At 44.0% G+C, this 21,651-nt stretch overlaps 1 protein-coding gene across 5 annotated transcripts in view; it reads right to left on the bottom strand.

The window, feature by feature from the left end:
* Positions 1-21,651, bottom strand: part of RYR3 (ryanodine receptor 3) — a 1,864,151-nt gene that overhangs the window by 1,269,680 nt on the left and 572,820 nt on the right. For all 5 annotated transcript variants that reach the window (XM_086937034.1, XM_086937032.1, XM_086937031.1 and 2 more), the window contains 2 exons: positions 10,254-10,375; positions 976-1,165 (listed from right to left, as the gene is read on the bottom strand). In XM_086937034.1, coding sequence (XP_086793160.1) covers positions 976-1,165; positions 10,254-10,375 — 312 coding nt within the window. The remainder of the gene's footprint in view (positions 1-975; positions 1,166-10,253; positions 10,376-21,651) is intronic.

Raw genomic sequence — 21,651 nt, 5'->3', positions numbered from 1 at the left:
TCACTAACACATTGGTATATCTCCTACCCAGAGATATCAACACAAATACACAACAATACTTCAATTGCAAAAAGGTAAGTAAGCACCAAATACAGTGGTCTCCACTGGGAGACCAAACTATATACTAAGAAAGTGGAATGCGAACTGCGACTAAAGCCGGGACTTGGACCAGGAGACTCAGAGGAGCTGGGGACACAAGGAACCACCCACAGCAAGTACCTAGGAACTCCACGAGGCTATGTGCAGTGTAGAAACACAGCTGTGAGTCCAGTAGAAGTCCACAGAGAAGTTGCGGTTGCAGTTTAAAAGAAGAAGGACCCTTCCCAGTGGACCCTGAAGAAACCCCATGCAAGACAGAAGATTGGGGAGTCACCCGACCCGTGTATACCACAGGAACCAGGATACCTACATCAGGGAAGCTAGGTATATGCAACGTGATGTCAGAAACCGCCATAGACCACAAAGGAGGACTTCCGAAAAGATGCTGCTGAAGAAAACTGTGCCAGAGTGTGGTGGAATCCAAGGCTTTAATAGTCTCATGTTATCAACTGTGTCAAAAACGTAGGAGAGATCAAGCGAAAAAGAGATAGGAATCACTCTTGTTCAATATTTGGTGGATGTCTTCCAGTATTTTTGTTTTTGCTGCTGCTTTGTGGAAACCAGATTGCTTAGCAGACAGTAGGTTTTTATTACTGAATTTTCTGAGACTGTGATGTAAACTTGAATACCTTCCAGCGTCTAAATTAAGAAAACATTCTCACTGCATATTGATGGCACACACAGTGCAGCAGACCATTATTAGTAAAAATGAATCAAAAGTAAGATAAAAACACATGGTACAAATGTGCTGAGGTGGCATGTTAGAATAGGGCCAATCTTTCCTTTGCAATGTAGCCATTTTAAAAGATTGTTCTGATGATGGGACTTTGAAAAGGATCCTATAATGGCGACAGGATATTTTGATATGTTTCTTACCTCCTCTTTGAAAAGGTTCTGTCTGTTTTTCAGTGAGCGGAGTTTGTTCTGCTTCTCCTCATGCTCAAGCTCTTCTTCAGGAGGCTGGAAATATGTGATCAGGTCCTCAAGTGTTTGGACCACCTCCTCGATAGGCAGGGTGATGTCGAGGGGTGCTGTTTTATTGTTTCCAGTGAGTGAATCCAGATCCCTGAAAGTCACGAAACAAGCCAAAGTATGATGTTATTTTAACAGAATTGGTGTCTGCAAAACACTAAATAAATCATTTTTCTAGATCTGTTCCTATTTTTTACTAGTTGTATTCATGGTAGAAAATAGTTCGTAGAACCTCATTTTTTATATACAACTAGCACATCTAAATATGACACATATTACTTGCTCCAAAAGCCTGCTTTAGGGTTGGGTGGTACCAAAAATGTCTCTGGTTAATGGAGGAAGTGTTAAATTAAGAGTAAAACGCACTAGTGATAATGCGTCTATCACAATATCATCAGTGCTCTGGGTGGTATTGTACCTTCCGATTCTAGATGGACCTCCAAAATTACTTGCTCAACTGCTTTTCTGGCACTTTCCAGAGATGGTCAAGAATCTAACAAAAAGTCCAGCAGAGGATATTACTATCTGTGAGAAATGCTGAGGCACAAAACAAAACATTATGATCAGATAGTGACCACTTGACTTTCTCATCCTGGTCTTAAGAGGGTTTGGTACTTTGGTACTGACTGAGGGACCTATTGCAGTGAAGCCATGTGAGGCGGCAGCTCCTCAGTTAGAAGCCCCATATGCTTCCTGTGAGTTTACAAGGTGTTAGGCAGTTTGGATTTGGTTGAGATTACAATATGCTCTCTCAAACCATACATCTGACAGAAGCTGTGGACCTCCTGTTTGTTCCATTGCTCACTTTTCTTCCATATCTGAAATTTATCATGAGTTCCTCAATAGTTTTGAGGAAACAGAAAAAGAGTTGGCACCTCACCAGCCATTTGATTGTTCTATTGACCTTGTGGCAGATGTCTTTGTTCCATTTGGTCACATTTTTCCCTGCCTCTTTTTGAGAAAACGGCTTTAAATGAATGGATTAACTATACAACCTAAGTGTGTGCAGGCTCATCATAACCTTTTGTTCCTCAAGACGATTCTACCGAACTACAGCCCTGTGTAGGTTATTGTGAGCTCAATTAAGTCACAATTATTGACAGGTATTCTCTGGCCCTAATATGGTAGATCCTAGAAGGTGTCAAAGGTGCAAAGATGATAACTATGCTCGATCTGACAGGAGAATATCATTTTATCAGAATACAATCAGGAGAATAATGAAAGACTTCCTTTAGGACAAGTTAAATGTGAAGTCTTGCATTTCAGCGTTTGTCGCGGTCTGGCAGGGTTCCAACACCTCATGAATGCTATCTTCTCAGATCTTTTTCTCATTTTGGGGTTGTCTACCTCAATAACATTCTGGTGTTTTCTGAAGGCTCTGAAGACCATCCTAATCCTGCCGAAGAAGTTCTACTCTTCATTAAGGCAGCAGAAGCTTTTTTTTTAAACAGAGAAATGTGTTTTGGAAAAAACTCTGTGGAATATTTGGGTTATGTTCTTTCTGTGGAAGGTCTTGCCATGGACTCCTGAAAAGTGAAAGCCATATTAAAGTGGCGAAACTCATTTTTTGCGCGTATCAAGAAGGAGAGAGAGGACTAGAAAGCTAGTCTGAGTCCCCGTAGTTTATATGTGTTATCAAAAGAGACTAGCTTAAATATGACCAATATTGTTAGAACTCTGATTAGATTTGTCATGGGCAGCTCGTTGGTGAGGGCTTCATGAACTCACCAACGAGAAACTCATCTTCTGTCAGACAGACTGAGAGTTTCCTTGGCCTGGCACACTATTATTGTAAGCTCATTTGTAGCTATTTGGAGATCGTATCACCAATTACTGATCTTTTAAGAAAGAACAGAACTTTCAAATAGATACCTCCAGCTACTCACATTTAAAAAAGGGATTTTGCAACAACCTCCAAACCCCCTATCTTTGAAACTGATGATGATGAATGAGTTACTGGGGAAGTTTTATCCAAGAAGGACCAGATGGAATGAAGCATCCTATTGAATATTATTCTCAGATGTTTTCATCCAGCAGAACTTAATTACTCTGTACTAGTAAAAGAAATCTTTGCTAGAAAGGAAGTGTTTAAGAATGGAGACATTTCTTTCCAGGAGCTCAATTCAAGGAAACCGTTTGAACAGATCATCAAAATCTCCAAGTTGTGCAACAAGCACAGTGCAGGAATAGTAAACAAGCGAGATGGATCTTTTTCTTTCAGCAATTTAACTTCACAATCACTTAATTCCTGGAACTTATATTACTGTGTGTTGGACTACTTACCTAGTGATAGGATTCTTCCTCCTCCGTACTTCGTAACTACAGTGATATCTACTTTCTTAGATCAGTTCTGTCTAAGAACTAAAGGATTTCATTTTTACCAATTTTATAATTTCTATCCTTCTCATGTCAAAAGTCTTAATTGATTAATCTTTTATCATGAAAAAATATTCATTCTCTCTAAGGGATCTTCAGGTAATCTCATTCATTCTCACTCAGGGATCTTTAGGTAATCTCATGAAATATTTGCTCATGATACCTTCCCATTATAGCTATGGTTTCTTTATGTACTGTCTTTAGCCGGTGGCACATTGTCTCCCACAAAATAACTGCTTTCGCATGACATATATCATTACTCTTTGATCTGGACATAAAGGAAGAAATTCCACTGAACAATTGCTAAAGAAGACATTTTTGTGGTTAACCCTCCATCAAGATGTTTCTGCCTACATAGCCTCATATAAGATCTGTGCTCAAAGGAAATGTGAAAACCAGAAGAAAGTTGGCTATTCATTAAGCCCTGAATTACTGATAACACCTTGGGAAATTATCTCCACAGACTTTTATAAAATGTATTTATTGGTTTTCAAAAACAGTAAATTATGATTCATACAAAATACTGATTGTGTATATTGCAATAGACAAAGAACATGACCATCAGGTGAATCAATTGGAATGCCACATAATATGAACCAATGCAAGTGGCCAGCGTGACCGCACAACAATACAAACATTTTGATAGTTAATAATCTATGAATCCATGCAATGATTGGGAACAAAAGATTTTCAGTAAATCACTATGATGCATCATATAGTAAATGATCAGGCGGGAGCGTATATTCAGAGATTCATTTTAAGAATTGGGGGAAAGAATCTGGCCTTGATCAGGACGGCTTGTCATTTAACTTTGGGACAACCTGAAGTAGTATGGTATTCCATTCTGTTAACTCTGTTGGTGTCTTCTGGTGACTCGTGGAATATGTATCACGGAATCTACAGATGGTGCCCATTTGTAAAGGTCAAGCCTCCATTAATAAATTTCAGGCACATGTATTGATTTTTAGTTGATAGCTACAGCACGCTAACCCTCATCAGCACCAAGTCAACTAATTTGCATTTCATTTTGTCTGGATAAGGACAACGCATAAAGCAGTAGACAGACGTTAGGATCAAGCAACTGATGTCTACTTGTCCAGGGCGCAAGTAGATCCATGACTTCTGCTGAATAGATTCCAATAGTCCAGCATAACCATTATCACATAGGTAAATATAGTGTTGGAATCTGCACGTCAGGTGCATGTGTCAGGGGCAGCTGGTAATAATCCACGTAGCATAGCAGGGGTTAAATCTGTGCAATGAAGATAACTAAATTATAGGAATTTCAGTGGGCATTCCTAAAGGCCTATTTGAGTGCATTCGTGCAATCCACATCGGTGAAATGATCTCCACAGACCTTATAGTGGAACAGCCTATGTCAAAAGGATCCCTCTGCACAGAGTTAAAATAGCATTGACTTCTGGATTACACCCCAAGCCATGGACAGACAGAATGGTCGAATCAAACCTAGGTAGACTTTCTATAACGTTATAGTTTTGCCTCCCATGTTCCTGCAACATCCCATGTGAATGAAGTTTTACTCATTAGAGTCTGTAGCCAGTTTTTATGTACAGGCAATTCTACAGGGGTTTGATGTTTTTTATGTAATTATTCACTTACTGCCTATATCAATTTTACATCATACCTTGAGTTTTAATTTTCCCTTCCTTACTTAGGAGTCGGCTGCCCAAGGCAACATGAAGGCAGATTCCTTCCTGTTCCTGGATAATTCTCATTTAACGAGAGCTGAACTGAGTTTTTCATTGCACTGCAATTATGCTTTTGCCCACTTGTTGGATTCATTTAGTTCTTCTTGTGTTCCAGCCTTATTTCTTGATCCTGCCGTTCCTGAGCTCCACTAGGCTGCACATCCTGTTGACAGGCCCAAAGTATTTGGACGATTGGCTCTGCTTTCCAGTTTTTTCCCCTTTCTCTGCATATACTTCCTGGGCAGCTGATGACTACCAGTTGCACCCTTGAGCCTGAAGTTGTTGCTGGAGGTGGTAGGCCATTTCTTCACACCAAGGTAGAGTTGAAGTCATCGCCCAGAAAGCCTGCCCTTGGGATTATCTTCAGTAATGAGGTACATCCCCAAAACTTCCATAGCAGACACACAGCCCTTACATTGCTGCTCACAATTCTTTCCTCCTATGCCCATGATTGAGCTAGCTGCAAAGGGTTGGGTTGGCACACTAGGGGACAGGAAGAGCTAGGCCAGTGGTTGTCGATTGCTAATTTAAGTTAGTGCTATTTAATTTATTTATTTATAAAGTTTTGTATAGTGAGAACATGGCTCAGGTGGGTATCAGAGCGCTTTACAATTTGGAAGGGTAGGAAATAATATAGGGAAGGACCAGTGTCATTTAAGTATGCAAGCAAGAACAACGACAGAAAGGGTATCAAAGAACATCAAATTTAGCTAATACAATAGTGTACTAGAAGAAGAACAAACATTACTTATGTGAGTATAGCAGACAACTCTGGGCCTCACAAGGTGTTAGTCCAACGCCGTAAGTGATCAGGGGGTGGTGAGTAAAACAGACGAGCCATGGCCATTTAAGGCACAAACTTGTTCATTAGGAATATTTGTACTTCCTTTTTGAAAAGAAGCCGTGGAGGAGATTATGCGGACTTCCGGTGGCCTGAGAAAGCTCTGCAACTTGTTTTCTTTTTGTGAAAAATCTGTGGTTTCAAGAGGAAAGAGTTTGCACTTCTTGATCGTCTACCCCTCCAGATAATTCTAGCTTTTGAGCCAGGTAACAAGGGGTATTGAAATAGAGAGTATGTGAGTCAAGCAGGCGATCTTTAGCTGTATTCTTGCTTCATAGGGCAACCAGTTTAGGGATTTTAGGGCTAGGGATATGTGAGCATTTATTTTTGTAACAGTAATCAATCTGGTAGTGGCATTCAAGGAAGCCCTTAATGGGGTCAATATATATTAGGGGAGGCCACCGAGGGTAGCACTGCCACAGTCTAGCCTCGGCAAGACAAGCACTTGAACCACCTGCTTGAAGTCTGTGCCCAAGAATGGGTAAGAGGTTGTCATGATTAACAGTGTCAAATGTAGAGAAAAGATCTAGGAGGATTAGGGGGCAAGATTCATTTTGGTCTAGCATTTTTAAAATGTCAATGATAATGTGGGTGAGCTGCGACTCCATAATGTGAGTGAGCGATATGTGGTCTGAACATATACACATAGTTATGGAGGCCACTAGGATCAGAAATAGTGAATGATTCCCCTTGTATGTGTTCATGTGGAATGGTTTGGGTTTTTAAGAGAGCCAAAGTGTGATTAACACCAGTGAAAGGGATTCCAAAAAGGAGTGGAATCTGATCCTGTCCATCATGTAAGATGTTTGCCTGCAATGCAGAGCTGTGGGATTTTGATTAGTGTGTGGCCTCACAGGTTCTTTGCTTTTCTTCACCAATGTGGAGGCACTGGAACATCACAAAACCATGTGGTTCTCATCAGGGTGTACCAAGTGCTACATTTGCCTGGCTTCTTTTAAGGGGTTTGAAAAGAGACGAATCAGCACAAAGCATCCTCTGGTACCAGGGCACAGTTTGTGTGAATTCGCATACATCACCCTCACCTCCACAGGGATTAAAGTTCATACAAATATATTTTATCGTATGGTGATCAACCTTCTTAAGCCAGAAACATGATGTCATTCATGGTGTAGGTTTGTGTCAATCCCAGGGATGCCAACATTCCAAAGGAACTGATGATAAATACTAGAGAAAACAGAAAGCTACCCAAATGAATAAATTAAGTGAACTTGAAAAGTGCATTTTTTAAACTTCAATTTTGAAACATTATGGAGCACTTGGAAAGTAGGCTCAACTCCTAAATCAATGTTAGAAAACTTATACAACTAGGACAAAAGGCAGTGACTTCCTTTTACCTTGTGATCTCTCTCTGATTGCTGCTATCATCAATATCTTAGAGGGCATTAGTGATTGAAACACATTCCTCAAAAAGTGATTGATGGATAATGCTTGAACCAGTTGTAACAATTGTCAATCCTCTGAGCTGGATTTGTTTCCAATCTTTTGACTCCATCCTCTAATTAAATCCGTATCGAGAGGGGTACCATGAAGGTGGCACTCTTCTGCAGAGTCAAGTATCCTAGTAAGGGGGCCGAGGACATCTAACAGGCTGTCTTGGCAGCCCTTGAACGATTTCTCCAGCCCCTTCCTTGTATCACGCCCGAGCCTGAAGAGGAACTTAATTAGCTCAGGCTCAGATCAAGATTAGGGGTATAACACGCTTTCTCGTCAATGGACGGCCTTAAGCACTCTGCTCTAAGTATATTCCTCGTCTCCCTTTTAAGGGGAAAACGTATCCATTTTTTAATACATTTAGAGACATTATCCTGGGGGGACCACTGCGATGAACGAGGATGTTTCAAGTTTAGGGGGGAAAACATGTCCTCCCCCAGGGGGTCTATATCTTTCGAGGAAGTAGGAGGTTCATCCTCCGTGTCAAAAAGGCCAATGTCCTCATCATCCATGTCTAGCACGTCCTCATCCGGATCGTCTGAATTATCGTCAACGAAGTCCCCCATTACATGCTGAGCACCATGAGACAATGAGCCGCCAAGGGCATCCGAATTATCCGGGCCGCGATGGGCACCCAAAGATGATGTGTTGCTAGGGACATCCTTCTGGTTTGAGGTGCGAGGACCTCCAAATTGTTTTGAGGTGCTAAGACCCCCCCATACCAGTAGAGGTGCTAGGACCTCCTGTGCTTGCAGGGACATGAGATACAATATTATTCGATTCCTTAGTACTTTTGGCACTCACAGGTAAACTATCACAGCAAGGGGTCTTATCAGACCCATCCTCCTGAGAGGGCAGGGGCCTTTTGTAAGGTACGACCTGGCCAAGGGTGTCTAGCATACATGACCTCATCTCCCTTTGGATTAGGAGTCTAAAGCCTTACAGATCAAAATTAGGGAGTGTGGTATTAGTCAGCTCTGACTCAGAGTCAGACAAATGCTCCATTCTGTTTTCTTTTTTTTGTGTGTATAGAAAGCTTTAAACACTCTTAAGTTATCTCCCCCCTTTTTTTTTATATGTATAAACGCTTAGCACTAAAAGCAATAAGGCAATCTTCCTTTTTTTTTTTTTTTTTAAATGCCCGGATCACCGTGAAATTGAGTAGAAGTAAGCTCCCCAAAGGCAGAGACGAACGAGCAGCTGATCGCTCAACTGCCGATCGAGGGAGTTGAGGAAAGTCCCCTGGCAAGGCACGCACAAAGCGTGCCTCTTGCCAGGGACAATTCCTCTAATATTGCGCTTCCTACGCGATCTCCGAGAAATGAGGAGAGAGAGCGGGCCCGCCGAGGTAAACCATTCGGGCGGGCCCCCAACGCACCCTAGAAAAGGCCAAAAGGCTTGCGCTAACCAGGGTTTGCCACAAACCACAAATCCGGAGTAAGGAGTGAGGGGGGGCTGCCAAAGTGCTCTGACCTCGCCCGTGTGCCAAACTCGATCCGAGCATGAGCGAGCGAGGGGGAGGCTCCTAAAACGCTCCGACCTCGCTCGCGCTTGAAACAAGAGCGACACAAGTTTAATTCAGATGAGCCCTAAAGTGCCGGGGAGTGCGTCGGTAAAGACGGTAGGACGCTCCATAATTATGCGGGGGTAGCATTGAAAACAAGGGCAAACTCACCCATAGCTGTGAAGGCAAAGGGGTTAAACAAGACATTGTAAATTGTATATATGCATAAAGACATAGAGAAAGATGCGCAAGGTCAAGGGAGAAGATCTCCATAAATTGCAGATCATTGGGAGGGGAGGGGAGAGGGCAGAGGTGGGGATTTTTTATTTATTTTATGCATAATGTCAGCCTCCGTGTCTTTAATGAAATCTAGATTCTCTAGGCATGCTAATAGGAGAATCGCAATTCGTTTCCAATATTCTAGCTCACATGGGAGCATAACTGTGTTCAAGTGGACAGGGACCAGCCAAATACAAATCAGATTTTGGCCTGCTAAAAAGGAGCAGTCCAGCTTAAAGGACCCAGTCATTTGCATGGGAGTTTAAGCAACTTTTGGAGCTCTTCGGTATTGTGGGTTCAGAGTCCCTGTGACTGAGCTAGCAGCAAACTAATGGATAGAAATGCTTGAATAAATCCTAATCACTGGAGATTGCACCAGACATCATTCCATTTTATTACTTTTTAACCCTTTTGTTTGCACAAAGTCTGCCAACCGTAGGAGCAATGCTTGTGCCTATGCCCCCAAAGAACTTGGCCACACCCCACCCTGAATGGAAAAAGGCCACTCCAGACCATTTAAGGCCTTATGGAGATACCACTTTAGTCTTTATGTCACATGAAGCTTGAGAATTTTGTTTGGGTATACCCCTGAAGACCAGTAGATGTGGTTTGGGGTTTTATGGTAAGAGAGAATGGGAAGTGAGTAATGGAAAAACAGTGGAAGGGAGCATGAGATGTGAAAAGTGCCAGGACAAGTGACTAGGTCATGTATAGTGGGGAGTTTAGGGGAAGCGAGTGAGAGATGTGAGCGATGAGCAGACATGTGCCAGTAATTTAAAGACTAGTCATGCTCCCGATTCACCTACAGTCCAGTTGAACTCTATGATGCAGCAGTGTGCAAAATTTCTCTTTGGCATATTTCCACTTCCTTGTAGCCTTCTTCTTTCTCTTACTTCGAATGAGACCGTTTCGCAGAGGTACAAACGATCCAAGCAAATGAACAGGTTAACGAGCAGCATTGAATATGTCTATACCACTGCACCAGTTCCTTTCCTTCTAGTGTCTACACACAATACTCTACCTGATGAACTGCCCAAATAGGCCTGTGGTGTTACGAATGATCCTTGCAGCTTGTGACTCTTCGTGCTGACAGCGCTGTAGCAGCACACCATCATCCATGTGGCCCTCCAGGTGTAGGATCGCCTGCACAGGTCAAAGGAGAAGGCTTGTTTACCTTACTGTTTAGATCATAATACAATCAGAAATAAAACAGATGAATGGAAAATAAATAGCTATTAGAGCCCGTTTAGCACACAGATTCTGGGTAGTAAGCACATATGTATTGTATTTAAAACTGTTCCACTACTTTTAAGCATCAGATACTACTGGACAAACACTCACTTTACTGGCCAATTATGATAGCGGGCGGACCGTAACAGTATGCGGGACCGTCGGCAAAGGGTGCGGCTATCCCGCACCTGACATTAGGATGCCACAGCCACTGTGGCGGTGGCAAACCCTATTCCCAGCATTGTGACGGGCGATGCTCACAGCACCACCCGCCACAATGCTGGGAATGCACGTCGTGCATTTGCAAACAGAACGTGACAGGCACCGTGTGGTGCCTGCCACCTTGTGCATGCTGTGGGCCCCCGGAGGAAAAGACCACATGCCTTTCATTGGCGGCAACGCCGCCATGGAAAGGCACATCTCCGCAGGCATTGTAATATGGATGGTGGTGTCTTGCAGACACCGCCACCATATTAACCTTGTTTTCCGCCAGTCAACAAGTCGACCGGCGGAAAAGCGGCGGGCGGTCTTTCCGTCTGCCGCGGACTCCCCAACCATCATAATATGGCTGGGGGTCTTTGCTGTGTGGATGGCGGGCGGATCGGGTGGATGGCGGTGATTACCGCCGGCCCATCGGGTGCGACCGGCCTGCCATCCTAATGGGCCCCTATGTCTCTTTCTATGGTTGCAAACTGCTTGTTTTACTCGTGGAACGTATGCACAAAACGACAAGCCAGTCTAATGTGTGAAAAATGGCTTTTCGGTTAAGTTAGTGAAAAAGTGTCTCTGTGCCACCTAGCGGTCTGCAGTTTTGCCAGTGAAATTGTGTTCCTCTGCTGTCTCAAAAATCTGCAGTTAACTCAGTGAAACAGTGGTGCTAGAGTGCCTAAGTGATCCACAGTTAAGTCACTGAAACAGTGTTAATGTGCTGTCTACGTGACATATACGAAGGCCAGAGAGTTTGTGTGTCTCTGCTGCATAGAATATCTGCAGTTAAGTCAGTAAAATAGTGTCCCTCTGCTGCCTACAAGTCCCCAGTCAAATCACTGAAATAGTGTCCCTCTGCTGCCTGCAGGACCCCAGTCAAATCACTGAAATAGTGTCCCTCTGCTACCTGCAGGACCCCAGTCAAATCACTGAAATAGTGTCCCTCTGCTGCCTGCAGGACCCCAGTCAAATCACTGCAATAGTAACCCTCTGCTGCCTAAAGGATCAACAGCTAAACCTCTAAATAATGCCCTGTGGTGCCTAGATGATCTGCATATTACCCCTGTGCTGCCTAGGAGATTTCACGTTTAAGTCAGTGAAATAGCATGTCTCTGTTGGATAGATGATCTGCGTGTCAGTGAAATGATGACTCTATACTGCCTGCAGCACCTGTAGTTAAGTCAGTGAAACAATGTGCTTCTACTGCGTACAGTATCTACAGTTACGTTGGTGACAAAGTGTGACTCTGATGCCTAGAGAATCTGAACTTTATTCAGGGAAATAATGTCCCTGTGCTGCTGTAATGGCAGAGTTTTTGGCTCTATTTAGCAGTGATATAGATCTTAATCTTGCTCACATCTAGGATAGGTATTCTTAGCTTGTGTTGGCCCTTTTAAGCCCTTTCTTCCAGACCTAGAAGAGGATAGCTGCTTAATATGATGATAGATCCCTTATTCTTGACTCTAACCTGTCTATTGCCTATTGGCTTTGACATACTTGACACATTGGTATGGTTTATGTAGGTATTCTGGCAGAGCTAAGGGGCATTTCATCCCTTTCAGGCCTACAGGCCTAGAACTAGAGGGACTCCATCTTGATGGAGCTGAGAGGCTTTTCAGGGTAAAGGTAAAGTTTATAGTTAAAGCTGTTGTTCGCCCTAAGCGAACCGGAGAGAACCGGCCAGAGCTGAATCTAATCAGAAATTGTTCCCGGGCTCAGGTCTCTAGACGAAACAAGCAGACTGGTCACTGTGGGAGCGTCTAGCGCAAGGAGCCTGGTGCATGGGATTGGTGGGAGGAAGCTGCTGGCTGGAACTTTCCATGAGGAAACAGCATTCTATATCAGTGAAGTGCAGAGGCGGAGTCAGTCAGTCGTGTTGAGGTGGAGGAGTGGTAAGCAGTCGAGTGGAGGTGGCGGAGCGGAGAGGAGTCAAGCTGGAGTGGTAGAAGAGTGAGGAGGTGTTGGAGTAGGAGAGAGAGAGAGGGTTCAAGCTGGAGAGAGCTGAGTTGAATAGTGAGCTGGAACTGAAGGAAGCAGTCAGAAGCAGTTACTTATCAGGAGGAGGTGTGAATAGCTGGAGTCTGAAGTAATGCCTTTTAGAAGAGACGGAGGAGAGATCGTGGACTAACCTGTGGGAGCAGCTGGAGTTAATTGGACATTGGCGCAGAGACAGAGTGAACAAGCTAGTGGAATGAAAAGCATTAGAGCGGCAGGAACCATTAGATTGAAGCTGGAAGGTGGAGAAAGTTCGTGGGGGAGAGGAGTCCAGTGCAAAGTGATCAGCGCAGAGGTGTATCCAAGAGTGCAGGAGAGAGAGAGAGTCTGAGATGAGCCAGGGCACAGACGAGAGAGGAACCCAGATGACAGCTAGAACAAGACTTCACATTAATCAGGTGATATTGATTCTGTCACATTAGTTTACTTTACACTTGCATCTTAATCTTGTCTTTATTCCCTAAGCTATTGTATGTTTAATCCTTTTTCTTTCAGAGGTGTGTTAAAGTTACTGCTAGTTATAGAGACCCCATAGTTTTGTATATGTGTACTTTATTATTGTTACAATAAACAACCCCCAGTTTGTAGTAAACTGAAATGCGCCTTGTATTCTTGTTCAATCCAGGTAAATGTATCTCCTAGGTGTTTATTGTTTACATGAATGGATGAGTAACCCCAATCAGGTAAGTGGTGATCACATAAATAGGGAGCGAGTGGACCTATGATGCCAAGAATAAGAGGTACATTATATTAATTGGCTAACTCCTAATATTGTAGTAGCAAGCCCTTAGTGAATAGGGAGAGAGAGACTTCCCAACATATAACTGAAGGTGTTCATAGGAATGTGGTCGTCGTTGATATGCGGCGTTAGTGAGAACGCTGGGTTGGATTACCAGCGTGTATACCCACAGGATTGTGGCTTGTGTAAGTGAGAGCGTCAGGGGGGATGACTGGCGTGTAGGTTTGCCGGATTGTAAACCGTTTGGAAAAGAGAGCATTGGGTTCTGCAGGCCCATGTGTAGACGCACCGGATTGTGTGTCATATCTGCCCTGGGGTAGATCAGTCTGGGTCGGAGTGGCCGCGAGACTAACTGATGTGAATAAGATATAGTAGAAAATCTATGCATGTTTATTGCTATTTCCCCATCCTTAGGTACGACCTGTATTTACATATATATATATATATCCATATCCATTGTGAATACGTTCTAAGGAGGGAGGTGAGTACGTTTTGGCTGGGTTATAGGGGCCCCTAGGGGCTGATCCCATCTAAGCGGAAAATCCGGCCATTACAGCTGCCTAGAGGATGCGCAGTTAAAATTAGTGAAATAGTGTGCCTTTGCTGCCTGCAGGATCCAAACTTAAGTCACTGAAATGGTATCCCTCTGCTGCCTGAAAGATCCACAGTTAAGTCACTGAAATAGTGTCCTTCTGCTCCCTGAAGGATCCCCAGTTAAGTCGCTGGAATAGTGTCCTTTGCTGCTTGGAGGATCCACAGCTAAGACACTGAAATAGTGTCCCTCTGCTGCCTGAAAGATCCACAGTTAAGTCACTGAAATAGTGTCCCTCTGCTGCCTGAAGGATCCACAGCTAAGTCACTGAAATAGTGTCCCTCTGCTGCCTGAAAGATCCACAGTTAAGTCACTAAAATAGTGACTCTCTGTTGCCTAGAGGATCCACAGTTAAGTCAGTGAAATAGGGTTCCTCTGCTGCCTGAAGGATCCGCAGTTAAGTCACTGAAATAGAGTCCCTCTGCTGACCAAAGGATTCAACTTAAGTCACTCAAATAGTGTCTCTCAGGTGCCTAGAGGATCCACAGTTAAGTCACTGAAATATGGTCCCTCTGGTTCTTGAAGGATCTACAGTTACGTCACTGAGATAGTATCATTCTGCTGCCTGAAGTATCCACAGTTAAGTCACTGAAATAGTGTCCCTCTGCTGCCTGAAGGAGCAACAGTTAAGTCACTGAAATAGTGTCCCTCTGCTGCCTGAAGGATCCACAGTTAAGTCACTGAAATAGTGACTCGGCTGCCTGAAGGATCCACCGCTAGGTCACTGAAATAGTAACTCTATACTGCCTAGAGGACCCACAGTCAAGTCATTGAAATAGTGTCCTTCTGTTGCCTAAAGAATCCACAGCAGAGTCACTGAAATAGTATTCCCCTGCTGCCTAGAGGATCCAAAGTTAAGTCGCTGAAATAGTGTCTTCAAGCTGCCTGAAGGATCAATCAATCAAGACATTTGTAGAGCGCACTACTTACCCTGAGGGTCTCAAGGCGCTTGGGGGGGGGTGCTGCTAGTGCTCGAACAGCCAGGTCTTGAGCTTCTTCCTGAAGGAGAGGTGGTCATGGGTCAGGCGCAGGTCGGTCGGGAGGGAGTTCCAGGTCTTGGCGGCCAGGTAGGAGAAGGACCTTCCTCCTGTTGTCGTTCTTCGGATGCGGGGGACGGCGGCGAGGGCGTGACTGGCTGATCGAAGATGGCGTTTGGGAGCGTAGAAGTTGATGCGGTTGTTGAGGTAGCTCGGGCCTTGATCGTTTAGGGCTTTGTGTGCGTGGGTGAGGAGACGGAAGGTGATTCTTTTGTTGACGGGGAGCCAATGCAGGTTTCTCAGATGTCCGGAGATGTGGCTGTGACGTGGGATGTCGAGGATGAGTCTGGCTGAGGTGTTCTGAATCCGCTGGAGTCTCTTCTGGAGCTTGGCGGTGGTTCCGGCGTAGAGGGCGTTGCCGTAGTCCAGACGGCTGGTGACGAGGGCCTGGGTGACCGTCTTCCTGGTCTCGGTGGGGATCCACCGGAAGATCTTCCGTAGCATGCGCAGGATGTTGAAGCACGACGAGGAGACGGCGTTGACTTGTCTGGTCATGGAGAGGGAGGAGTCCAGGATGAAGCCCAGGTTGCGTGCGTTGTCTGTCGGTTTGGGTGAGGTTCCCAGGGCGGGGGGCCACCAGGAGTCGTCCCAGGCGGAGGGCGAGGAGCCCAGGATGAGGACTTCCGTCTTGTCTGAGTTCAGTTTCAGGCGGCTGGTCGTCATCCACTCGGCTACGTTTTTCATCCCTTCGTGAAGGTTGGCTCTGGCGGCGGCGGGGTCGTTGGTCAGGGAGAGGATCAGCTGGGTGTCATCAGCGTAGGAGATGATGCTGAGGTTGTGTTGGCGTGCGATGGCCGCGAGGGGGCTCATGTAGACGTTGAAGAGGGTGGGGCTCAGCGAGGATCCTTGAGGGACGCCGCAGATGACTTCGGTGGCCTCTGACTTGTACGGTGGTAGATGGACTCTCTGTGTTCTTCCGTCGAGGAAGGAGATGATCCATTCCAGGGCCTTCTCCTGGATTCCGACGTTGCTGAGGCGCTGCACTAGGGTGCGGTGGCAGACAGTGTTGAATGCCGCGGAGAGGTCTAGGAGGATGAGGGCCGCTGTTTCTCCGTTGTCCATCAGGGCTCGGATGTCATCGGTGGCAGCGATGAGGGCGGTCTCGGTGCTGTGGTTGGCTCGGAAGCCAGACTGTGAGCGGTCGAGGGATCCATTCGTCTCGAGGAAGGCGGCCAGCTGTTTGTTGACGGTCTTCTCGATGACTTTGGCTGGAAACAGGAGGAGCGAGATGGGGCGGTAATTCTTGAGATCGGTGGGGTCTGCTGTAGGTTTCTTGAGTAGGGCGCTGAGTTCGGCGTGCTTCCAGCTCTCCGGGAAGGTGGCGGGGTCGAAGGAGGTGTTGATGATGTCCCGCAGGTGGGATCCACAGTTAGGTCACTGATATAGTGTCCCTCTGCTGCCTGAAGGATCCACAGGTAATTCACTGATATAATGTCCCTCTTCTGCCTGAAGAATCCACAGGTAAGTCACTGATATAGTGTCCCTCTGCTGCCTGAAGGATCCACAGGTAAGTCACTGATATAAAGTGCCTTTGCGGACAGTCTTGTCACTGTGCTGTCTAGAGGGTTTTGAAGGTAAGTCAGTGAAATAACAAGCCTTGCTGTCCAGACATGATGGTAGTCGGTTCTGGGTCCTGACTGGGGGAGTCTTGTATGCTTCTACTGTGGTGCTTCAGGGGTTGGGCCCTGCTCCGCCAGTGGTTTTAGAAGCTGCTCATCCACACTTGCTGAAAGTGTTTCTGGTGTCCCGGCGCCTGGAAGTAGCAGGATCAGAGTTTGTAGGCCCTATAGTTCTAGACCCTGTTGGTCACTCCTAACAGAGAGTTATGGAATTCCACTTGGAGTTACCACACCGCTTAGAATTCCGTAATTTGAATTAGTAGAGACAATTAATCTTATTCGATTTCTATCAGACTACGAGTCTCTAGCAAAGTTGTGGAAAGGCAAATGAAAAATATCTAATAATCAAAGAATGTCAAGAAGCACCCTGAAATGTGTTGCTTCAGGACACAAGAACTCGACTGATAATCTGCCCAGCAATTTAAATGGATAGGAAAACTAAGCGAGGAAAATAGTCATTAAACTTGACTAACCAGATTGTGCTTGAAAGCCAAGAATCTTCACAGATCTGTCTGGACTGAGGAAGTCTTGCCTTAGTCCGTGCCCAAACTTTGCATTAATTTCTCCTCCTTTCATCATGGTTTCCTATGCCCCCTTATGCATCAGGCTGATACATACTCTAATGAGGTTTTGGACATGTGCGGACCTCAAATCTGCTTGCTGGCACTTCAGACCAGGGACAGGGAAATTCCTAACTTTTACAGCGATTCTTCACCATTGGCTTCAGTGATTCTTGTGCCAGGTGAAACTGGCAGGGTGGGTAACGGCTGGACGTGGCCTATACTCTAGGGGTGCAGGGCACAGGTCACCTGATTGGCAGTAGAGATTGAGAGGGTGCTGGGTGCTGACTATTCCTGGTGACGTCATGGTAGATGGATCCTGCAGTGAGCATCATTATTAAGTATCAGGCATTCTGTCGCAATACTGATGTGGCTGGTCTTTGAGTTAGAAAGGATGGTGCATGAACCAAATCACTTCAGAAGAATTCATAATGACCACCTGAAGGCATTTTGGCACCGGAGGCGAGATTGTGCACTTTGTCCCCATTTTTCTGTGCATGTAAACCATTTGCTTATGCCCCTTTAAACCGTATTTAAGTGAGGCTTTTGTTTGTAGTTCAGATTCTGTGAAATGCATCACTCCTGCTTTTGGTTCTGTCAAATAAGGAAAAGATGTAAAATAATCTGCCCAGGATCATAGAATTTGCTCAAGAAGTAAAAGCTGGGATTGCAAGAAAATAAGTCATTTACCTGTAACCTTAGTTCTCCAGAATTGGAATCTTTCATAGATTCACATGCTTGAATCATTCCCTGACTTCGAGATGGGAGTTCTGACCCCCATCTCCACGACTGGGAATGATTCCAGCATATAAGTCTATAAAAGTTCCAATACTGGAGTAAGAAAATAAGTTACTTACCTGTAACTGTAGTTCTCCAGTATTGGAATCTTTCATAGATTCGCATGCTTGAATCATTCTCCATCATCGAGATGTGAGTCCCAACTCCCATCTCGACGAGGGGGAATGATTCAAGCATGTGAATCATTCTATGAAAGTTCCAATAATGGAGTAATTACGTTTCTCTGCTTCTACCTTTTGCAGCATAGAACGGGCCATAACTTTTAACCTCTTTACCTTTGCAAACATGCTCAATGCTGTGTATTTTTAGAAATAAATGAATATTCTGTTATTTATAATCAATATAGAAGTGATGTATTTTCTGAAGCTGACTGCATAAACATATGCTGTGTTTTTTCACAGAATATGAAGGAATCACTGTGGAAAATGAGCACTGAAAAGATATGAAGTTGTTCTAAGAACTTATAAGAACAAAAGTAATCAATGACTATAATTTTATTTTTTGTAACAAAATTAATACTGTATGTTCATTTTTATTAAAATTCTTATCTTTCATTTTTCTGCGACTTTAATCCAAATAAAAATACTGGACTGTCAGATAACAAACTTCTTTGCAAAGTATACAAAGCACACAATAAATGTAACCAACAGACTGTTAGGCTGAGGACGTGGGTCAGGCACAATAGGTCAGGTCAACAACAGAAACAAAATAGGCGTCCAGATTAGTCAGCCTCCAACACGTGACCGAGCACTTCAAACACCTTCTGTGCCGCCTTCTTCAGGCGCTTGAAATACCTGAAGTAGCTGATTCTTTTTACTGCCTCCAGTGCCCTGTTCTTGAGTCGAGATCCTATAAATACCTGTATTTCCCTGTCCTTAAGAAGTTTAAAATACCTCCACCTCTACCTTGTATAGGTCAGAATTTTTCACAAAGAAATGCCTTCTGATATCAACATTGTGCCCTAAATATCAGTTACAAAAAGACATTCCATTGGGTGCAAATGTTTTATTATGAACTACAAGGGGAGGATATTGTTGTAGATGATAGTTAGGACTAGATGTTCGTGCCAGACGATGTTCTGATCTTAATATTCTGGTACTGAACCCATAGCTTCCCTGCCTCGCTCTTCAAAACGTCCAGTGCTCTGCTTTTCAGAAGCTTGAAATACCTACCATGTCCTGTTCTACAGATTCTTCAAATGGTGCAAGTTCACTGTTCTCTGGTGCTCTGTTGCCCAAAATTCCCTCCAGTGTCTATTCTTCGGATGCTTTGAAAATCTCTCTGTTCTTCAGAAGCCTTCAGTGGCCTAGAACACCTCCCGCTTGTAGTATTTCCAGTCCCATGTTCTAAAGATGCTTGAAGTATCGCCAATAAATTAATTCTATTTTTTCTGAATAAAATACTTCCTTGCAGCCCTGAATAAACCTGGCAGACCGTTTGGGAAAAATACAATTTAACTGAAGCAGCCATGTTAATAAAATGCATCACTAATTGGTTTATTCCTGACCATCGGGTTATTTGTCCTTCCTTGAGTTTCATAGCTGCCTAAACTGACAAACCAAGTCAGGAGTCTTTTATCTATATCTATTTCTACTAAATACATCCAAAGGGGGTTCATATTAGATTTGTCAAAGTTTACATGTCAGTGAAGGAGAGATGAAAACAAATATGGTTTATCTTATAATTTAGGCTATAATTTACACTAATAAAAAAAAGTTCAGTAGCCAAAAGTGTTTCAGCATATGTGACCTTTTCAGAATTCTGCCTGAAAATCTGGACGAATATTCCATGTGTCCACTCAAACGAACTAAACTTGGCATCATCGTGTGGCAACAAAAGCTTATTCTGTTAATGGTCACAACAATTTTGAAACAGATTCCACAAGTCCATGTTCAGTCCCCGTTGTCCGTATTCTGAAATCCCATGAGATAATTGTACTTACTAGCTCTCTAGGGGTGCTGATAGCAGCAAGTTCACTCCAAAGAACAGGCCCAAGCACTGTGCCAAAAAGTAGCATGGGTCTCTGGATTCACATTTGATTATTGCAACACTGTTATTTCCAGATGTCTTCTCCTGAGTATAGATATCCTAAATTAATTATTGATTGGGCGTCAAATTGAAAACCAGGTAGAGCTCCTTGAATCTGATTTTATAGTATGAAAATGTGGTCTTTGCATCAGTATCTCATTTTTTCCTTGAATTCATAAATCGAGGTGTATGTTGAATGAAACAAATGTCCTGTAGTCATCCACTTTCACAGGTTTGACCACATTATGTTCTCGTGAAGTCCTGAAGAAGGTTGTGTTAGTGGTACTGTCCTCTTTGCTTCATGCCCTTGCACCCAGTGAGAGGTACACCATGCTACAATGCTCTGTACTACAGATGCTGCACCTCTGGATAGATAAACTGATTTACAAGGCTGCCGGCATAGAAGAAAGGTTAAGCTGAAGAATGTCCTTGTCGGCAAGTAGCTTACAAAATAATGCCTAACGCTGGCTGCATGACAGATGATGCCGGCGTAGCAGGTCAGTGATGCCCTACCCAAAAAAAGGATGGAATATTTAACCTTGGCCCTTGCACTTGCTAGGCAGGTTCACCGTGGTAAATGAGAATCCAGGTTGCCGCAGGTTAGTAGGGCCAGAAGCTCCTAACACACATCACTTGCACAACATCTAGGCGTTCAGAGTCTGACAGGGACAGGCCATTTTTCATGGTGCATTTTTCCAAAAGAGTTTTCCTAGCCTAAGTTCCAATGACCTCCATAAAAGCAGTGTGAGGGGTGGTGTCCCGTTGACATATAATTGAAGGTTAACCCCCAATGTGTTTCTCAAAAAGTAGACTACTCGTGAGGTCTTGGGGATCCTTCTATGTCACTGAGTAAGCAGATATTTAGCTATGTTTAGAGTTCTTGGTATGAGTGTTAGCCTCTTAATACAGAGGAATGCTCCCTCTGGCATAGTGAATGGCTTCAGGAAGGTGAGAAAGCTTCTCAAATTCTAACATTTTTCAAGAACCCCCGATTCTGGTGTTTGAACTGAAGGTAACTGATATCAACCTTTCTGGGTTTGGTTGAAGGGATCAGGCTAGGTCAGATAGTGTTACTTTTTCCGTGCTGAGTGACATCTTCAAGAGTACTATCTTCGAACGGTGATGAACGTACCAGCATTGCTTATCCCCTATTTGAGTTCATGAATCCGTCCTCTTTTTTTCTTTTCAAAAACGATTTGATTGGTTCTAATATCTCTGCCAATAATCTGGGATGCAATCTTTTTACTTTGTTTTTTTTTGCCAGTTTATTTCTGATCTCAGATATTTTTCTCGATTAAACCCAGCTGCTGCTAATTTCTGTCCCTTAAGCCCAGTGATGGCCACTCCACGCTCCGAAGAGGATATATTTTTTCTTGTAGCACATCCCTTCCATGTTCCTACATTTCAAGTTGCTATTATTAATGCCCCTTTTCCTCACAAGTGTTTCCTGTTTGTATGAAGGCAGCAAAGAAAAGTCATAGATGAATAAGCCTATACCAGACCCCGAACACCTGCCCAATTTTCAGTACTCTATTGATGTTCCGATTTGGGAGCAGCTTCTTTAATGCTGTGCAGCACCATAACTTCAAAACACATCTGTAATCTCAATTATGT

The sequence above is a fragment of the Lissotriton vulgaris genome, chromosome 9 (genome assembly GCF_964263255.1).
Source record: "Lissotriton vulgaris chromosome 9, aLisVul1.2, whole genome shotgun sequence".
NCBI lineage: Eukaryota > Metazoa > Chordata > Amphibia > Caudata > Salamandridae > Lissotriton > Lissotriton vulgaris.
The sequence above is the reverse complement of the archived record's forward strand: the minus strand, read 5'-3'. Positions and strand labels throughout refer to the sequence as shown.